The 17,720-nt window shown below is 35.1% G+C and overlaps 3 protein-coding genes and 1 pseudogene across 4 annotated transcripts; 3 read left to right on the plus strand and 1 right to left on the minus strand.

The window, feature by feature from the left end:
* Nucleotides 1-40: 40 nt before the first annotated feature.
* On the minus strand, nucleotides 41-2,820 carry LOC148933704 (transcription factor GTE2-like). Its single transcript, XM_089061213.1, has 6 exons — nucleotides 2,786-2,820; nucleotides 2,685-2,698; nucleotides 879-961; nucleotides 637-816; nucleotides 303-552; nucleotides 41-197 (listed from the first exon to the last, which is right to left on the minus strand). Exons 1-6 carry the CDS (start codon nucleotides 2,818-2,820, stop codon nucleotides 148-150), a joined length of 612 nt encoding a protein of 203 aa, XP_088917339.1. The 3' UTR covers nucleotides 41-147.
* Nucleotides 2,821-3,334: 514 nt separating this feature from the next.
* Nucleotides 3,335-4,391, plus strand: LOC125224241 (non-specific lipid transfer protein GPI-anchored 15-like). The gene is made up of 2 exons (XM_048127608.1): nucleotides 3,335-3,793; nucleotides 4,140-4,391. Exons 1-2 carry the CDS (start codon nucleotides 3,394-3,396, stop codon nucleotides 4,259-4,261), a joined length of 522 nt encoding a protein of 173 aa, XP_047983565.1. The 5' UTR covers nucleotides 3,335-3,393; the 3' UTR covers nucleotides 4,262-4,391.
* A 2,295-nt stretch (nucleotides 4,392-6,686) lies between these two features.
* On the plus strand, nucleotides 6,687-10,391 carry LOC125224168 (Galactose oxidase/kelch repeat superfamily protein). The gene is made up of 2 exons (XM_048127526.2): nucleotides 6,687-6,973; nucleotides 9,079-10,391. The coding sequence occupies exon 2, from the start codon at nucleotides 9,164-9,166 to the stop codon at nucleotides 10,199-10,201; it is 1,038 nt and encodes a 345-aa protein (XP_047983483.1). The 5' UTR covers nucleotides 6,687-6,973; nucleotides 9,079-9,163; the 3' UTR covers nucleotides 10,202-10,391.
* A 370-nt stretch (nucleotides 10,392-10,761) lies between these two features.
* LOC125219264 (uncharacterized) lies at nucleotides 10,762-13,445 on the plus strand (annotated as a pseudogene). Its single transcript, XR_016130220.1, has 10 exons — nucleotides 10,762-10,981; nucleotides 11,053-11,211; nucleotides 11,318-11,501; nucleotides 11,628-11,684; nucleotides 11,778-11,848; nucleotides 12,255-12,333; nucleotides 12,430-12,489; nucleotides 12,615-12,718; nucleotides 12,811-12,871; nucleotides 12,984-13,445. The product of XR_016130220.1 is annotated as an uncharacterized LOC125219264 (transcript).
* Nucleotides 13,446-17,720: the final 4,275 nt, after the last annotated feature.

The raw sequence follows: 17,720 nt of genomic DNA on the forward strand, positions 1-17,720 counted from the left end.
ATAACACTTATAATTCACATATCAATAGCCAAAATATCAAATGAACTAAAACAAAGTTGAGATATCACAGTTAACAGGCAAGAAAAAGCAATAAAACTGCCAGACATCCAATTCAATCATCAAATAAAAGTTCAATCATCAAATTGGTCAATCATCTGCGTCGGACTCACTACCAGAGGAACTCCCTGAATCAGAATCTGTAAAAAACAAGCTTAAACGAATGAACATCTTTTTTTGTTTCCGTTTTCCATACTTTCACCCCCAACACAATGTAGAAACGCAAGAAGAATCAGTATCAATACCACTCGAGGATGACGAATCGCTGCTTGAGCTGCCAGAACTGCTTGAGCTACTGCTGCCATTGCCTCTACCATCATTCTCCTGTCCAACAACACCATCATTCTCCTGCCCAGCAACACCTTCTTTCACAAACTCAATCTCCACAACAACAGGGAAACTCGTTGCTGGCATATCGTCATCAATATCTACATCATCTTCATCATTTTGTTTCATCATCTTGCCACAATCATCATTCTTGTCGCTCAATGCGCCCTACACAACATTACCAACAACATGAATAAACAGTGAAAACACCACAAAAAAGACAAAAATCTTGATGCAAATTTAACTTACCACATCAGCATCAGTAACAGGACTGGAGGGAATAGAAACTCCAGCAGCTGGATTGTTGTTCATCATCAACGCTTGCCGATTTGTCTTGCTCACCATCTTCTTCGAATTGGTCACAAACCGATCAAGTTCCCACAACGTTTCCGTATCAAGAGCCTCAATATCAAGCTCAATTTCATTGACATCCTATCAAGTTCCCACAGCGTTTCCGTATCAAGAGCCTCAATATCAAACTCAATTTCATTGACATCCTGTGCCAAATGCTCATCCCTCTTCATGATTATCTGTACAAGTTGAGGCATCTTCTCTTGGGGTAAATTCTGCAACCCAAATCTAAGTTTTGTTGACATCCAATTCCTGATAATACTTCCAATTCTATAAACAAATCAACAATTAAGCTTGCAAAAAGTTCAAATCCTATAACAAAAGCAAATATTGGAAAATCAATCTCTCAAATGAGTTCACATCTAATACAATTGAATCATCTACTGCAAAAATATGGTAATATGGTTGCAACAGAAGCGAAAATCTCATAAAAATGTTGATAGCAAAAACACAAGTTAATAGCAACTCATCAAATCATGATCAAGGAAAAACAACTACTTAGTCTACAGTCATCACAGCAAGCACTACAAGGCAAAAAAAAAAAACAGAGACGTATCAAAATGCCTCTATTTTACAGAAATCAGTAAAACATGAAAAGAAAATAGATGAATTCGAATTAAAACATGGTACAACCACAACAAAAATGCTTATTTCAAATAAATAAAAATGGAAAAGAGAACAAAGAAATTCACCTAAACCTGATCTACTTTCCCCAAATAACCACATAGTGTTAGCTCAAACAATCAAAACATGAAAATAAAATAGAATTAGCCAGAAAAGTAGAAACAGAGTATGAGAGATGCGGTGAAATGAGAACAAAAATTGAAGTGCATCTCACCCTATCAAACGATTTACTCCCAAATTTAAACAGACATGCAGAGTGAGCTTTCGGGTTCCTGTTTTTGTGAAATACTCCCAAAGTTCACCATCTCCGATCAGCATTTCACCTTCTCCGATCACCTATATGTAGTTGACATTATAGGTGTGTAGTTGACATTAAAATTGAGAATCTAACTCTTAGCAACTAATTCCCAATTAGGAAATATCACCAAACACCTAGAGTGCATTATGATTAAGCTTGATTCCTCACTCCAACACAATTGATAATCTAAACCTAAAACTTTCAATTCCATAAACGAATTAATAATCAAGCTTGCAAAAAGTTCAAATTTTATAACAAAAGCAAATTTTGATGAATCAATCTTTGAAATCAGTTCATCCAATTCCATAATCTGGCGGTGGTATTGAATTTGTCTCATCTTTAATTGTTGAATCTGCAGCTGCAAAATCTTCAAATCAAATTCGTTGGATTCATTGAAAAGCAGCAGCAGCTAATAAGATGTCATCATCACTCCTATCAGCGAATCCAGCACTAAATTCCAGTAGATCGTCGATGAGGAGACGGAACAAGAAGAAAATCCATAGTCGCGATATAGCAGAAAATAACGATCAGCACCAAAACTCACCAATCGAATGGAAATCGGAGACGCAGCAGCAAATCTACTCGTCGAAGCTCCTCCAACCGCTCGCCAAGTCCGGAACGGCGACGGCTCGCTCCTCAGATTCGCGCTCGTGATTCCGGCGAGCTGCCTGAACACGAAGCTGAATTCGCCGTCCGCGTTAATTGATTGATTATTAGATTTTGACTTCGTCAGCTTGTCTGCCGTCACTTTAGGCGATGGCGTCCGACTCCCTGCTGTGGCAGCTCTTCCGGCGGAGACATGATCGAGCTGCCACCAACTCGTCGCCGTCATATCAGCGCAATTGCAATCGCAGGCGCAGGCGGCGCTCAAACATGCGCTACATGATCGCTGCAAGCTCAATTCACAGCTGCCACAGCCTCTGTTGTTTCACCACTCCGTTTCACCCTATGTTTCTAGACGGAAATCGCACACCGGCGCATCCGCGCCGCGTCACCCCCACGGCGGGCATAAGCTCTTCTTCAGCACTCCCCAATTGATGCCTCGCCGCTCAATTGCAGTCGAGATTGAGAGGTTTTCTTCTCTGTTTTGGGGATTTTCAGATCGAAACCCAATTTTTCTCTCCCAACAATGCGTCCAGATGCAAGGAATCAACATTTACCATTCTACCCTTTCATATTAAATTAATCTAAATATATTTATTGTGTGGCAAAATCTGGACCACTCATTTAATAAAAATGAGTGGCTGATATTGCATCTCATTTCTCAATTAGCCTAAATAATCTCAATTGATCACAATCCTATATATATATATATATATATATATATATATATATATATATATATATATTAAAATTATAAGTAATTTCTCACACACACGAAGTTTCTTCTAATTGTGATAATTTTTTTGTTGGCATTATCTAGCCTAGTTTTTACATATGAAAAAAAATCAACATAAATAGTAATCAAAGATTTCTAATTCAGTTGAAATGCTCTGATTCTTACATAAGCACATTTCCTACTAATTAAGGCCTAATCACTTGATTAGTTATACTTAAAACTCAACCAACTAGCCCAAACGGTTGGCCAACTCAACAAAAACATTTCTTGTCCTTTTCCTACTTGCAATCCTTATTTAAACCCCCATTATCCTCATCCAATCTCAAGCCATAGCTTCTTCAACCGTCCTAGAAATCAAATCCACATTGAATCAATCTCCACATTCTCAAGATTCAAAATGGCTAATGAAATTACCATAATACCCCTAATCGTCCTCGTAGCGCTTGCTATGCTATGTGGCGGTGCGAGGGGCCAGACTGGGTGCACGAAGACCCTTATGGCCCTCTCGCCCTGCCTGAACTACGTGGAGGGGAACTCGTCCACCCCTACGACCTCATGCTGCTCCCAACTATCGAACGTGGTCTCCTCACAGCCACAGTGCTTGTGCCTACTGCTCAACGGCACCGCCTCCTCATATGGCCTCAACATCAACCAGACGCTAGCCCTCGGGCTGCCTGACGCATGCAGCGTTAAGACCCCTCCCACTAGCAGATGCAATACGAACGCGCCATCCGCTTCACCTGACGCCCAGATCCCTCCGGCTGACGCATCCACACAACCGGACTCCATCCCATCAGGTACACTAAAACTAGGACTGGTCAAACGTATAAAGACTCATATCCAATGGCATATTTGTAATTATACTAATTTTGAATTGTCAAACAATCAGACACTGAGATAAAATTCCAACTAGGTACTAAAAGTAGAGGGCTATATATAGTCCAACGTACCAATACTCGTATCCAGTGGCATATTTGTAATTATACTGACATTGAATTGTCAAACAATCGGACACGAGATGAAAATCCCACTAGGTACTAAAAGTAGAAGACTATATATAGTCCAACATACCACAACTTGTCAAACGATCTAACACGATGGACAAATAACTATACTTATATATGGATAATCATGTGAGTGCAGGCTCGAAAACTGTCCCGTCGGTGGATAATGGTGCCGGCGCCGGCAACATTAGAGCAACAAAAGACATTGCAGCTCTCCTCCTCTTCATTGGAACATCTGCACTCTTCGTAGCTGGATTTTGAGACTGTTTCTTTGCCAAGAATCAATGATGTTTTGATCTTGCGTCAATTATTTGTTGTTGTTGTTTTTTTCCCCTAATGGATTTGTTTGTTTGAGTTTGCGGTTCTAATTAAGAAGCTTCTTTGTGTACCAGATTATAATTAAGTTGTTTTATTGAATTCCCATAAAAAAGCTAAATTCATTATGCAAATAAAACGACTTAAATAATAAGCCAATATACAGCTGATGGTGATAGTTAATAAACTAATGATAAAGAGTATTTGATTGGTCTAAATAAAACTGTTAATTAAATAAGTATAGTTAGCGAAAAAACCTATTTTTTAGTGGAGTTTATTTTTCTTTCAATGTGAATGATTAGGGGAATTGTTTAAGACAGGTCAATAGTTTGAAATTTAAGTTGCCTTCGTATCCTTTGTTTCCATTGGACTTGGGTCAGTCAAATGGCTTTATATCCTTTTCTTTAACTTTTAGCGTTGGATTCATTAGATAAGATAATTATAAGATAAATTATTAAATAAGTTAGAGAATAGAATTTATCTAGGATTAAATTAGTAATAGAGATAAAGGATGCTTAATCATGAAATACAGTCTAATTTTAGTATTGTAGAGACAGGTGATCATGATACATTGTCATGGATCAAATTTATAAAGAAAACAAAAATTAAACAAGAGATCAAATTAGATATAATATTTAATTACATGTAATTATGACAATCGAAACCTATGAATACTTAACAAGTATGTACTGTGGACTGTGGCATTAGATTTTGATAAGTATTGAAGCTATATACTAGTATAAGTTTCTTGAAATTGATGAGTTTTGACAAATGACTATATCTATATACATACACATTATTTGTATTTTAATTTTAATTACATATTCCAATTTAAATAAGGCATGTAACTCATAATATGATGGATCAAACTATCATGATGAAGTTTGTTCAAGTCGGATGAGCAAACACACCGGTTGGATATTAAATTATTGTTTCTAAGAAAATGATTGTTTCTTTAAATCAATAGTATTAATTAAATTCTAAGGCTTTGTTCCTAATTTAGGGGTCGTAAAAATCTTGTTTTTAAAATTTGGGAGCTTGGATTGCAGGTTGGTGACTCCATTTTCCCTTCCTCCTTGTGAACTTGTGTAATTTAGTAGTATTGTTTTTAATTTGATCTTATGGACATATCTTACTCGCCCTTATTTGGCTTCATCTTTTTATATACATGAAATATTAAATTTGAGAAATAAAAGACCCCTTAGTGAAAAATAGTTTATAGTTATACTCCAATTTAATGGATGTCCGAAGCTGTGAGAGTTTAACATTTCACCCACTCTCATAAATTGCTAATTTCACACGTGGTCTTGGAAATATCATGACTCATGAGCACATGGGATTTTAGGGTATTTATTTCAATCTTTGATTTCGTAGGTACATAATTTAAAGTTCAACTAGGATATAGTAGTATTATACTTATAAGTTATGAATAAAAAAAATCATTTTTGTATGGTACTTAATACACCAAAATGTCACATATCCTCAACTATAGTATATAAGCCCATGATCATTTTTTTCCTAAAACCGAAATCAATGCCTAGCTAGGAAATTAAAAAGTGATTATTTTAAAATGTATTTGTAATAATGGATATTGTCAAAAAAAATCTCCAATTGTCTTCATTTTATGTTATATATAATCCGTATTTGGCCATTTTATCTATCCGAGAGCTTAAAGATAGATTCACAAGTTAAGAACAATGGCTAAAGACATACTTATATAAAAATAAATAAAGACACGTAAGACGTCAAAGTTTTTGGTCATAAAATAATTGAGAAAACTGTTAGAATTGTAGTACTATAATCAACTATTTCCTTATGTTGACACAATTTGATAGTCTCTTTCGACAATTTCTCCTTGTAATAATTATATACAAGTACTCCTTACTTTTGATTATATGAATGTGACTTCTAGATTATTTCTCATAAGATAATGTTTATAAATTATACGTAAATTAAACCACAATCAATGCTCTACTGTACTATTAATATATGATTATTATTTTAATAATACACAAGCACCACGTTCCACAATTTTCAATGCGAATCAACATATCTTGCAAATTAAGTAAAACTTAATCATTTTACAACCAAAATACAAAGAAAAAACTATGGCTTATCATCATCATGCTGTGTTACAGGTGGAAACAGCTTGCAACAAATAAATCACAAAATTAATTTCCACACGAAAAATTGATTAATCCATTTTTTTATTAAAAATACGAGTAGTAATAATCATTTAAAGTGAGAGGGAAAAAATAAAAAGAAGAAAAAAGAGTGGAATTTCAAAATTGAGAAGGAACACGTGGTGGGCACGTGGCCGTGGCAAGAGAGCACGACGGAATATCCTAATGCCCAATTTTATGCCCAAATTATGAGGGTAAACTCTTTTACCTAATTTTTGCACACAATTTCTGATTTCAATTCACACTTTTTCGCCCGTCTCAATTTCTCGCTTCACCTCTGCAACAAATGTGTTTTCACGCATTTGCGTAGCGTTTCAATCTCCGATTTTTATTATTTTTTTTAAATAAAGAATTTGGGTGATAACTGCGGCAGCACAGAAAGGGGGAATTTTGCCTCGGCGTTTTTCCATTTCTCCTGAGAATTCTTGGAGTTGAGCTGGAATTTTGTTTTCTCGATCGGGTTTCGGTAATTGAGGTAGGTTTTCTATCGCACGTGATTTTCGTTTTATTTTGAAATTCTTGGGTTGCGCTGTAATTCGATTGTTTTCTTTCTCGAATTTAGTGGAGTAGCAGCTATTTTTGTTTTCTTATTGTTGTTTGGCGTTTGATTTTGCTGTGAATTGTGATCGAAATTCGACTTTTTTGGTAACTGTAAATTAGGGTTCTTTTTGGGTGATGGATTGAGGGGTCTCACATGTTGCCTGCCTCTGAGCTCGATGGTGAATTTGTTGGATTCGAGCACGTGTTTTCGGCTTTCGAAGTGTGTTTAGTTGATTTTTTATGGCGGTGACAAATTTATGGGTGCCCTCATTGCTGTTCCTCATTGATTTGAGTGCTTCGAATCTAGAAGTTGTTTGGGGTTTCCCCCTTTTGCCGAATGACCTAAAGCGTAACCAAATTAGTGCGGATGGGTTTGGTAAAGATGCAATATGAATGTGATGTTAGGCGGTCATAAGTTTAAACATGGTTAAGTGAGCAAGCTCCGGTTTTGTATGCTGGAGTTGGTACTCTGACTGCATTTGGGATCTTCCTTGTATGGTTAAGCTGGGAAACCCATTGTTCTTGTTTCTGATTTGCAATAAGATTGTGCTTCCGACTTACAAGGCTTTAGTGCTGAAAATATATTGCCATGTGTTCTCTTTTTCGTGGCACTGGTAGCCTTGTCCAACCTTGTTTAGTCTCTAACCAATGTACCAATGTTTTTGGCAATCTGGTCTCTCCTTTTCTCCATTAGGGGTTCTGTGTCTACGTTGTCTTTGGTGTGAAGGGGGTTCTATGTCTGTTAACCTATCCAAACACTAAGATGGAAATGATAAATTATTAATTTCTCAGTATAATTTTGATGGTTTTGGTTTTATACGCGGAAACATTCATTCTTATCTTTTATTTAAATTTTCTTCTGAATAATTGAATCTGTGACTTGATTGCCACACTGCTCTGTGTGGTTCAATGCATGATGGGTTTGACCGCAATGAATAAGTATCCAAAGAACACCAGAGAACTTGAACACATTTTAAGTAAACAAAATGAACACATTAATGATTGCTTGTTATGTGTGCTACATTTTTTCTGATTAAGTTTTCTGCTATGATTGTTAGTGCTCTAAGATTCAGGAGCTGCTCCATGGGAACTTCATAAGAATTGGTGTATATTTGTTAGACAACTGTGTTCTGAATACATCTTATGATGTACTGGTATAGCATAGATAATCTACAATTACTTTTAAAATCTTTAGTGTGAAAGATACTGCTATGCTATCTGGAAGTTTGGACATTATGATCAACTTGGTATGTGCAAAATGTTATGATAAAATGTGTTAAAGTCAAGTGTGGTGAAAGGGAAAAGTATTTTTGATCTGTGTCTGATGAATCTTCATGCATATATGGATATAGTGTAATCTTCTTTATCCCCTTCCTTATTTATTTTATATGATGGCCTCATTCAGCTAATGTAGCTTGTCATACCATCCCTATTACTAATGACTGGTTTGATGTTGTTTATGTGTTTCTTTCCCCCTTTCAGAAACAGATTGTTCGTAATTTAAGGCAATAGTTTCTTTTCAATTTTATCATCTGTGGAATATTAACTAGAACCTGTCACGAATAGTTAGCTTGTAATTTCTCATCTACATTATTCATGTCAAATTCTAATTCTTCTTTGTACTGGTAGTCTGGGATAACAAGTTAGCCTTACTCGATTACATACTAGAGAATTCGATCAATTTGGCATCCTTGATGAGGGAGTAGCAGTCAGTGAATTTCATTTTCAGGCAACTTTGTTTCTGGCCTTGTTCGCGAACTTTTATATTCATTTAAGTGTTTTATGGTGCCCGCAATAAGGTTATATTGGATGAGCTTTTAGTCCTTAAATGTCATTTCACCTTTGCTACATAGTAATTGTCTACCTCATGTTAAAACCGGTCACACTTGGATTGGTTGATACTATTGACAACAACATAATGTTTCTTAAATTTCTTTTATTTGATGCCACGAAGATTATCCTCCTGTTATGTGTTCGAAACTGAAAAACTAGTGTTAGTTGTTTTAGTGGTACTAATGTGTTTTTTACTGACTATCTCAGATTAAGCATCTTGAAGGGAACCCTGCAATTGGCTAGTTAAAATTGTCCAACAAGAAACGATTTGACAGTGTGGACAGCACAACAGATGTCTGGACTCATCGAAGGTCTTCCCGATGCTGTGGCCTTAAGGTGCCTTGCGCGGGTTCCTTTTCATCTTCATCCCATGCTCAAATTCGTTTCACGTTCCTGGAGGGAAGCCATTCGCAGTGCCGAACTCTTCAGAGTCCGTAGAGAGGTAAATGCAACTGAGGACTTCATATGTGTGTGTGCATACGATCCTGACAATCTATGGCAACTTTATGATCCTCAACATGACCTCTGGATCACTCTCCCTGTGCTTCCCTCAAGTATCCGCCACCTTGCACACTTTGGCGTTGTCTCAGCTGCAGGAAAGTTGTTCGTGCTTGGTGGTGGTAGTGATGCCGTAGATCCTTTAACTGGTGACCAAGATGGGTGTTTTGCAACCGATGAGGTTTGGTCGTACGACCCACTGACAAGGGAATGGAGCCTACGCGCGTCCATGATTGTCCCTCGTGCCATGTTTGCTTGCTGCGTGCTGGATGAGAAGATAATTGTTGCAGGTGGTTTTACTAACTGCAGGAAATCGATCACTAAAGCCGAGATATACGACCCAGAAAAGGATACATGGCTTTCGATACCCGATCTCCACCAATCCCATAACTCTGCGTGTTCGGGGGTGGTTATTGACGGTAAAGTTCATATCTTGCACAAGGGTTTATCAACTGTGCAAGTGTTGGAAAACATCAAGCAGGGGTGGACTGTTCATGACTTCAGCTGGCTACAAGGTCCCATGGCAGTTGTGAAAGGGAAGCTCTATATAATGAGCCACTCCCAAATTTTCAAGCAGGAGAGATATTCATATAAGCTGATCGTTTCGGCATACGAGTTCCGCCGGAGGATCGGCTATGCGATGATAGGGTTGGGGGACGACATTTACGTCATCGGGGGTGTGATCGGGCCGGATAGGATGAACTGCGAGATCAAGGTAACGTCCGACGTGGACGTGCTGACGCTTGGGAACGAGCGGTTGGTGTGGCGCGGGGTGGCCCCGATGACGCGTTGCAAGGGGACGGTTCTTGGGTGCACACACCTTAGGATTTAGGGGCAGTGATGGAAGAGAGGGAAGACATGTTTTGATTTGCCTGTAACGTTGGGTGTTTGGACATACTTTTTTGGGTTGTCCAATACTTGTTGAATATGAGGCATTGCCATTACATTACTTGCTTTTCTAGGTTAGTTTTAAGATACATTTGACATCAATGGATTTCTATTCATTCATGTTTATCCTTTTCTGTTGCTGTTGCTGCTCTAATTCTTTTTATTGTTTTTATTATTAGTTTGTTTAGTGAATTTATGTTCGATGTTACTCCTTTTATTTCTATCTGTGACAACTAATAGTTCTATTTTTCTATTTTAGCATCTTAATAAAAACTGACCATTCTTAATAAAAACTAATAGTGAATTTACAGACATACTAAAAAAAGTAGCTATATGTTGGTATCGAATAGAGTTAGACTATATAATAAGGGGCAAGCAATTTAAATTTTTAAGTGTCGAAAATAGTGATATATTTTACATTTAACCATATTTTTCACTCCATTTTATTAATCAATGGTATCGAATATTTGAAGTATTGGGCAATTAATTCAAGCCCAACACAAGTTCAGCCCAAAAATTGGGCGGGACGGTTTCGAACTTCATTCTTCGGCGATCAAATCCCAAACCCTAGGAAAAAATTCCCAGCAAAAATGGAGGAGCACGACATCGATGAAAGCGAGCAGAAACTCGAAGCAGAGGTAGCTCCGGCACTAATTGCGGTCCATCCCAATCAGAAATTCGTATCCGTCGCCGTCGGTTCGGATCTCCGGGTTTTCAGTTTCCAGTAAGAAAAGCAACAAGCTTGATTTATATTTGGATTGAAATCTATGTTAATTATATGATTTTGCTAAGCAGACATGGCTCTGCAGCTCAATTGTCGGATGAAACTGGGGGCCACAATGACTCTATTCGCGCCATCCGATACAGTAAAAGCGGGAAGCTTTTTGTGTCGGGTGGAGATGATAAGCTTGTGAAAGTTTGGGATACTGATTCCTGGCGCTGTGTTTATTCAGTGTAAGCATTTTTTATTGAAATTGAAAAGGTTTTGATTCAGTTCAGTGTGAAAGGAGTAGTAGTTTGTTGAATGTTGTTTGAATTGTTTTTGTTGTGACGAGGGCAGTGTTTCGGAGAAGAGAGTGACCTCTCTTGCAGTAAGTGGTGATGACAAGTTTGTGTCTTTTGCGGATAAGTTTGGTGTTGTTTATGTCGTGGATATAGGAGATTATGATGATGAGAATCGAGCTACGGTTCGTAAGAAGGCAGTCCCAATCCTTTCACATTATTGTAGCATAATTACTCGACTGGTATGTGGTTTTATATCTGAGCTGTGTGTACAATTTAACATTTGACAATCGTCAAATTTTGAGTATGAAGAGATTGTATTTATGTTATCTAAGAGGTAGCTTACATTTAGTACTGTCATTTTGCAGGATTTTTCACCGGATGGGCGATATATTATCAGTGCTGATCGTGACTTCAAAATTCGTGTAAGAATGATTTGCTGCTTATAACTTTTATTAAATAGGTTGACTGTGTTTTTCTATTTTTTGGCATTGTTACCTTATTGTATCTGGTTGCAGGTCACGCTCTTCTCCAAAGAGCGCTTAGAAGGAGCTCATGAGATTCAATGTTTTTGCCTTGGTCATACTGAGTAAGTGCTTTTCATTTGCCTGTTTGATGGATGTGGACTATGGGATTATGTTTATCATATATGGTTTTTGGCTGGTGAAAAATGAAGCACCCACCTTAACTGAGTAACACATACTAAAGCAGAGAGAAATTTAATAAGTTAATACATGGAAATCAATTGTGTCTCTGCAGCAACTATATGGGAACATAGCCTGAGTTTATTGAGCATTGTGATGTGTATTTGTTAGATATTTTGTCATTGCATCTGATCAATACGCTCGAAAGGTATTGCTATAGCAGAAAATGATGCCTCTCAGTTACCATTTGTCAAGCGAATTTAGATGTTTGTCCTCATCATCGAGTCGGATGCTGTTAGTGATGTATCGAACACTGATATTATACCCATCCCTTCTTTTTATCATTTCCAGGTTTGTTTCTTCCCTTGCGTTTCCCCGTAGTCAGGATTATGCACGAGGCCTATTAGTCTCTGGAAGTGGTGACTCAACAGTGAGTTATAGAAGAAGTTAACATATATGAATGATATGATTAGTCACCATTCACTTTTTCACTTCTAAGTTCTAACTTAGCTCTTGCATTTTGAAGGTTCGGCTCTGAGATTATAACTCTGGTTCTCTGCTGGATACGTGCGAGATTGGAACTAAGGTAGGATGTAATTTTATCCCTTCATTATTGCATTTAAACCTTATTTAGAGGAGTATTTCTCTTCCATTATTTTACTCTTTTCTCATATAGTAGTTTTTGTGGTTTTCATCCTCTAATTCCCGAAGACAGGACTTTTAAATTCTAATCAAAAGCAAGAGGATGCGCTACCCGCTGTAACTGATCTCTGCGAAACTTATGATGGCTCGATGGTTGCTGCTGCTATTCAGAGGTAAGCTCTAGCTTACGCTTGTTCTTAACTCAACTTCCTCTAGAGGTTTCTACTGAAATCTTTCACTAAAAATCCGAAATTGATCCCGTCAGTTTGCAAGGGATTATGCTGTTAAGATGCAATTTTTCTTCCAGGACTCTCTCCATTGCCAAAGTGAGTATTCTAAAGATATTATACAACATTAGACACAATTTGATTGATCGTTTGTTATACATTGCTTGAATCTATAAGCGAGATCTAGCCATTAATCCTAGTGTTGTTGCAGGTGGTTTCTGTCGCTGGAGAGACATTCATTCCAACAAGTATCTCAGCTTCCTCTTCAGTCCCGTTGTTGTGGATGGTCATGGGTGCATCCAGCTTAAGTGCTACTGATTCCGCACCCTTAGCTCGTGTAAGAGTCGTTTCTGGGTTTGGTGCTCATCATTCGGAACCCATTGTGCCTGAGACTTCCGTGGTAGAAGATAAAGAGGTACCCGGAGGAGAGCCTCTGCTCGAAGCACTGCAAGGAAGATTGACAATAAGCGAAGAAGCATCCTTGACAACTGCTGAAGCAGTCAAAACAGCAATGCGCAATTTGCTGATCAAGAAGCAATATTCGGCTGAGGGACGAGACTTCAGAAAACGGGGACGAAATGATAAGAAGATCAATCCATAGCCTGTAATATGATATAGTTTTGTAGTGTATGAATATGGAAATCTTGCTATATTATGTTTAAAATTTTATTCACATGTTTATCTTTCCATAATTTAATAATTTGGGTTTGCTGACTTTTCCTCTATTTTCTTCCATTGTTAAAATAATACTACTAAAAAATTTCATTTCCCATTCCATTTTTTCCTCTATTGACTGCCGGCTGTTCTTCTAGATTTTTTCCCAAATTAGTAAATTCATTCTATTTGATTTAAGAAAACAAATGGAGCCCAATAATCGAAGCCATCTGTGACAGAGATATGAATTTTTATATATGAAAAATTCTTGAAAATGAGTAAATACAAAATCGTAACAAAAAATGACAAAAATCGTGGCCAATGGTAGATGATTGATTTAGATGGTAACCAATAATTCAAAGAATAAACGTAGGAAGAAGACAATTAAACATCGTGTAGATTGAGAAATTTTCGACATTTGTTCCACCCTCAGATTTTTCTATTTTTCTATAAAAAAAACAACAAATTGATGATACGTGTAAAGAAGAATTACCTAACTCTTAATTTGAGAAATTGATGATCATTTAGTAGAAAGTGACATGGTTAATTGGTTATACTTTTGTAATAGATAAGCCAAATAGATAAACATTGAATTTTATCTATTCTTAATTACTACCATATAAATGTACGAATTAGAAAACATGATGAATTTATTATGAGAAAATAAAAATATGAATTCCAATAAATAAAAGGGTGGGTTTGACACAATCTAAGCAAATATTTTGAATTTTGTTCTTGTTTATTTCCATTATTTATTTCAAGGTGTAATTAAATAGTAGTATTATATATTGCAAACATAACAGCAGAATCAAGTATGTTATCCATGTAGCTCATATAAAATTATTTGTTCAACAAATGTTGTTTGCAATTTAGATAAGTAGACTCATAAATTTTTAAAAAGTGTCTATATTTATTTATTTATTTAGAGTTGCTATCTCTAAATTAGTGATACGTGGGCAAGGGGCCGGACTGATATAATTTCAACAAATATAAGCTTTCATTACCTACTTTTATTTGTACTATATCTACACTTCATTCTTATCTTATCTTATCTTCAATGATTATTAAAACGATAATTAAGAAGCTAAATTCTTGATTTGACTTGCCAAATTTTATAGTGAGATATTGACAGGTTTAGTCAATATTCAATATGAGAGATTGGAAATCACACACCACAATCTATCATTTTTAATTTTATTTGCAGATTGTATGAGTTATGAAACCACAAATTACAATTTATTGTTCCACCATACACAATACAGAAAAATAGAACGATATTAGACCGATATTATACAATTTATGTATAGCATTTGACTGATATTATACATGTATAATAATTTAATCATCCAAATTGGGTCTGCAATTACCTAAAGAAAGATTTCTCAAAATATCAGTATCCTACATATATTATTATAATATAAATTTAATACTATCAATTATAAAACAATAGTTGTCATAGATGGATGGGCCACTTTTATAATATCGCGGGCCATTGATGTGAAAAATGTCAAGTTTTGCATATGAGAATTTATTCTTGTACCACAAAAAATAATTAATGGTAGTCTTGTGTATATGATTGATTGAAACTATATATTTTTTACTCAGACAAAGAAAATTCGACAAAATGGGGTCCAATTCAATAATGCATAGTTTTCATGCATCATAAATCAATATACCAATTAAGGCATTCATATCCAAATTTTTTAATCATCAATACTTATATTATCTAAATACTTATCTCAATTTTCTTCCATTTTTTTTACCATTAATCTGTCAATAATAGTTAGTAACAGAAAGTAATCCACTGCTAATAAGCTGCAAATTATCTAATTTCGCCAATAATTCTTCGGTAATTCATTTTACCGGCGAAATTTTAGAATTTACTAGTGAAAATTTCCGCTTCTAATTGGTATGTTTGGAATTTTTATTTATGAATTACAACGTAAAACTTGACAAAACAAAATGTATGCTTGGTAGACTTTTTATAAAACATGAAATTAAATTATAATTCATATAAAAGCAGATAATTGGCGAAAGTGGTTGTACTTTATTATCATGTCAACTACAGTACCATTTTAATTTAATCAAATAGAATTAAATAAAATATATTATAAACATTATTTCACATGCTACTATACATATAAACGATAAAGTAGTTACATAACGACATAAAGTGTTTTCCCTTCGAATTTAGATTGGTTGTTTTTTCTTACTCCACATTTCATTTCTTTTTGTATTAATATTTTACAATGAATGACATGATTTGACCTCTAGTTATTTCACACGTACAAATATATGCTTCTTTTATTTATTCTTTTCATATTTTAAATTTCTTCAATAATTTTTTTCCTTTAAAATCAATATATTTATGATAGGCCACGCACGCCGAGCATTAAATCCTTATGTCTTGTCTTTTTTCTCCTTTAAATTACTGTTTCTTAAAATTTAAGTGTCTTTAAAATATTTCTCGACATCACATCTTTGATCTAAGTCATATATTTATATTTTGATGATTTTCAATGTGCCATGTCGTTCTCCAATGTCATTCACTTTCGATTTGTCAATTTTATTGTATATTTTAAGTATGATAAATTGTAAAAAATCCTCAATTTTTTCAAATTGGGTTATGTCTTGCAATTTTAAAAATCAACCATTAAAATCATGAATCTCAACAATTTCTTTTTTATTTATTTGAAATATGTTGATGATTCGATGAACATGTATTTCAAATCGACGTTGTTGTTGAGTATTTGAGAAAATGATACTAAAAATTACTGATAGTTTTGTTCTTGTAATTTTTTTTTATGATTGAATTTTAAAATTATAGGATGAATCGCAATTTATAATTTTCTAATAATTTGTTCATTTAAATAATATTCAAGTTTTGGAGTAACATATAGTAGTGTTACAAATTATTTGGTATACATCGGAGTAGTTTATTTTGGTGTTCATTAATTTGGTTTTGTCATCATTTTCTTATCAAACATTATATACCTTTTTCATTTCATGTAACACACTGCCTTTCTTTTCATGATTAATTTACCTTTCAATCATGGTGATTTTTGTTTATATATTCCCTTTGAAAGCACCTTTTCAATATTTTGTTCTTTATTTTTACTTTTTATTTTTTCCTTTTCTAATATCAAAAGGCCTTGTCTCGTTTCAATTGTTAATGAGATCTCCATTCATTATTAAAACTTATAAAAAGTTTTTTTGAGCATAATTCTAACATAAATAATGATAAATTTGGTCTTTAAACAAAATAGAATAAAAAAAAAATTAGTTAATGATTCTATAATCAGGAATGTAACTATTTTAACCAAGTTCATAAATGTTAAATAGACTAGGCTCAAAATTAAACATGAAGTCAAGTTTAAAAAGCATATTTACTGAATTAAAATATTTATATTAACATACTTATGCAATTTTTAGTTAAAATGTTCTGAAAACGATAATATATTTACTAAGACTCATTTTTTCGTTTAACTGATAAGGCGACTAATGTATATTAGTATGAAAGTATAAATTTATAATCTAAATATCAAATTATTATACCTTGGTACTCATTTACATTAAAATAATTGGTCAAGCTTTAATGTGTTGAATTAAAATTTGAGTAACAAAATCTATAACCCTATCAATAATTGTGACCACTCTATTATCTATTCTAGACTTCATCAATAGTACTTTTGTAAGTGGATGAAAGCTTATCTAAATCTTATGATGATAGGTCCATCTGTGCTTTTATGGTTTCAATTACAATGTGGTAAAAGAGAAATAGTAGCAATACACATTTGGATGCTAATATAAAAAATTTAAAAAATTTAAAAAATTTAAGTTTCTAGTATGAGTGAGATTCTGTAATTCAGAACTGATTTTCCATTTTAAAAAATAATTACTTGTGATTTTATTGAAGCCATGCTGGATTAAATTGTAGAAATATGAGACGACACACCATTTTACCATTACTATTTTGAATGGTTATTTTGAATGGTACTCTATTAATTACTGTTGACAAATTGTACGAATCGGATCGTTAGGCCATCCGCATCCCTGTCTCTTATCCGTCTCATCTCTTCACTATTCATGAGCGGCCATTCGCATCCCTGTCTCTTATCCGTCTCATCTCTTCACTTTTCATGGGCCTTACTGTACTTTTCACCCCATCTCTTAGAGCATCCACAGTGCCGGCTAGCCGATTCGCGGCGCTGGTCGATCGGCTAGCCGAACTATTGCAATCGGCCAGCGGCAAATCTGCTAGAAAATCGGAGTGGGCTAGCCGGTCGAGGGGCGC

Source organism: Salvia hispanica, chromosome 1 (assembly GCF_029641045.1).
Source record: "Salvia hispanica isolate PSC_SH4W2 chromosome 1, Shi_PSC_v1, whole genome shotgun sequence".
Lineage (NCBI taxonomy): Eukaryota > Viridiplantae > Streptophyta > Magnoliopsida > Lamiales > Lamiaceae > Salvia > Salvia hispanica.

Excerpts from the sequence above, each read along its gene's own strand:
- LOC148933704 (XM_089061213.1), bottom strand. The coding sequence starts at position 2,820 with ATGGTAAATGTTGATTCCTTGCATCTGGACGCATT. Across the intron at positions 817-878 it reads ATGAGCATTTGGCACAGGAT|GATGTCAATGAAATTGAGCT; the intron begins GTCAATGAAATT and ends GGAACTTGATAG. Across the intron at positions 553-636 it reads GTCCTGTTACTGATGCTGAT|GGCGCATTGAGCGACAAGAA; the intron begins GTGGTAAGTTAA and ends AATGTTGTGTAG.
- LOC125224241 (XM_048127608.1), top strand. The coding sequence starts at position 3,394 with ATGGCTAATGAAATTACCATAATACCCCTAATCGTCCTCGTAGCGCTT. Across the intron at positions 3,794-4,139 it reads ACCGGACTCCATCCCATCAG|GCTCGAAAACTGTCCCGTCG; the intron begins GTACACTAAAAC and ends ATGTGAGTGCAG.
- LOC125224168 (XM_048127526.2), top strand. The coding sequence starts at position 9,164 with ATGTCTGGACTCATCGAAGGTCTTCCCGATGCTGTGGCCTTAAGGTGC.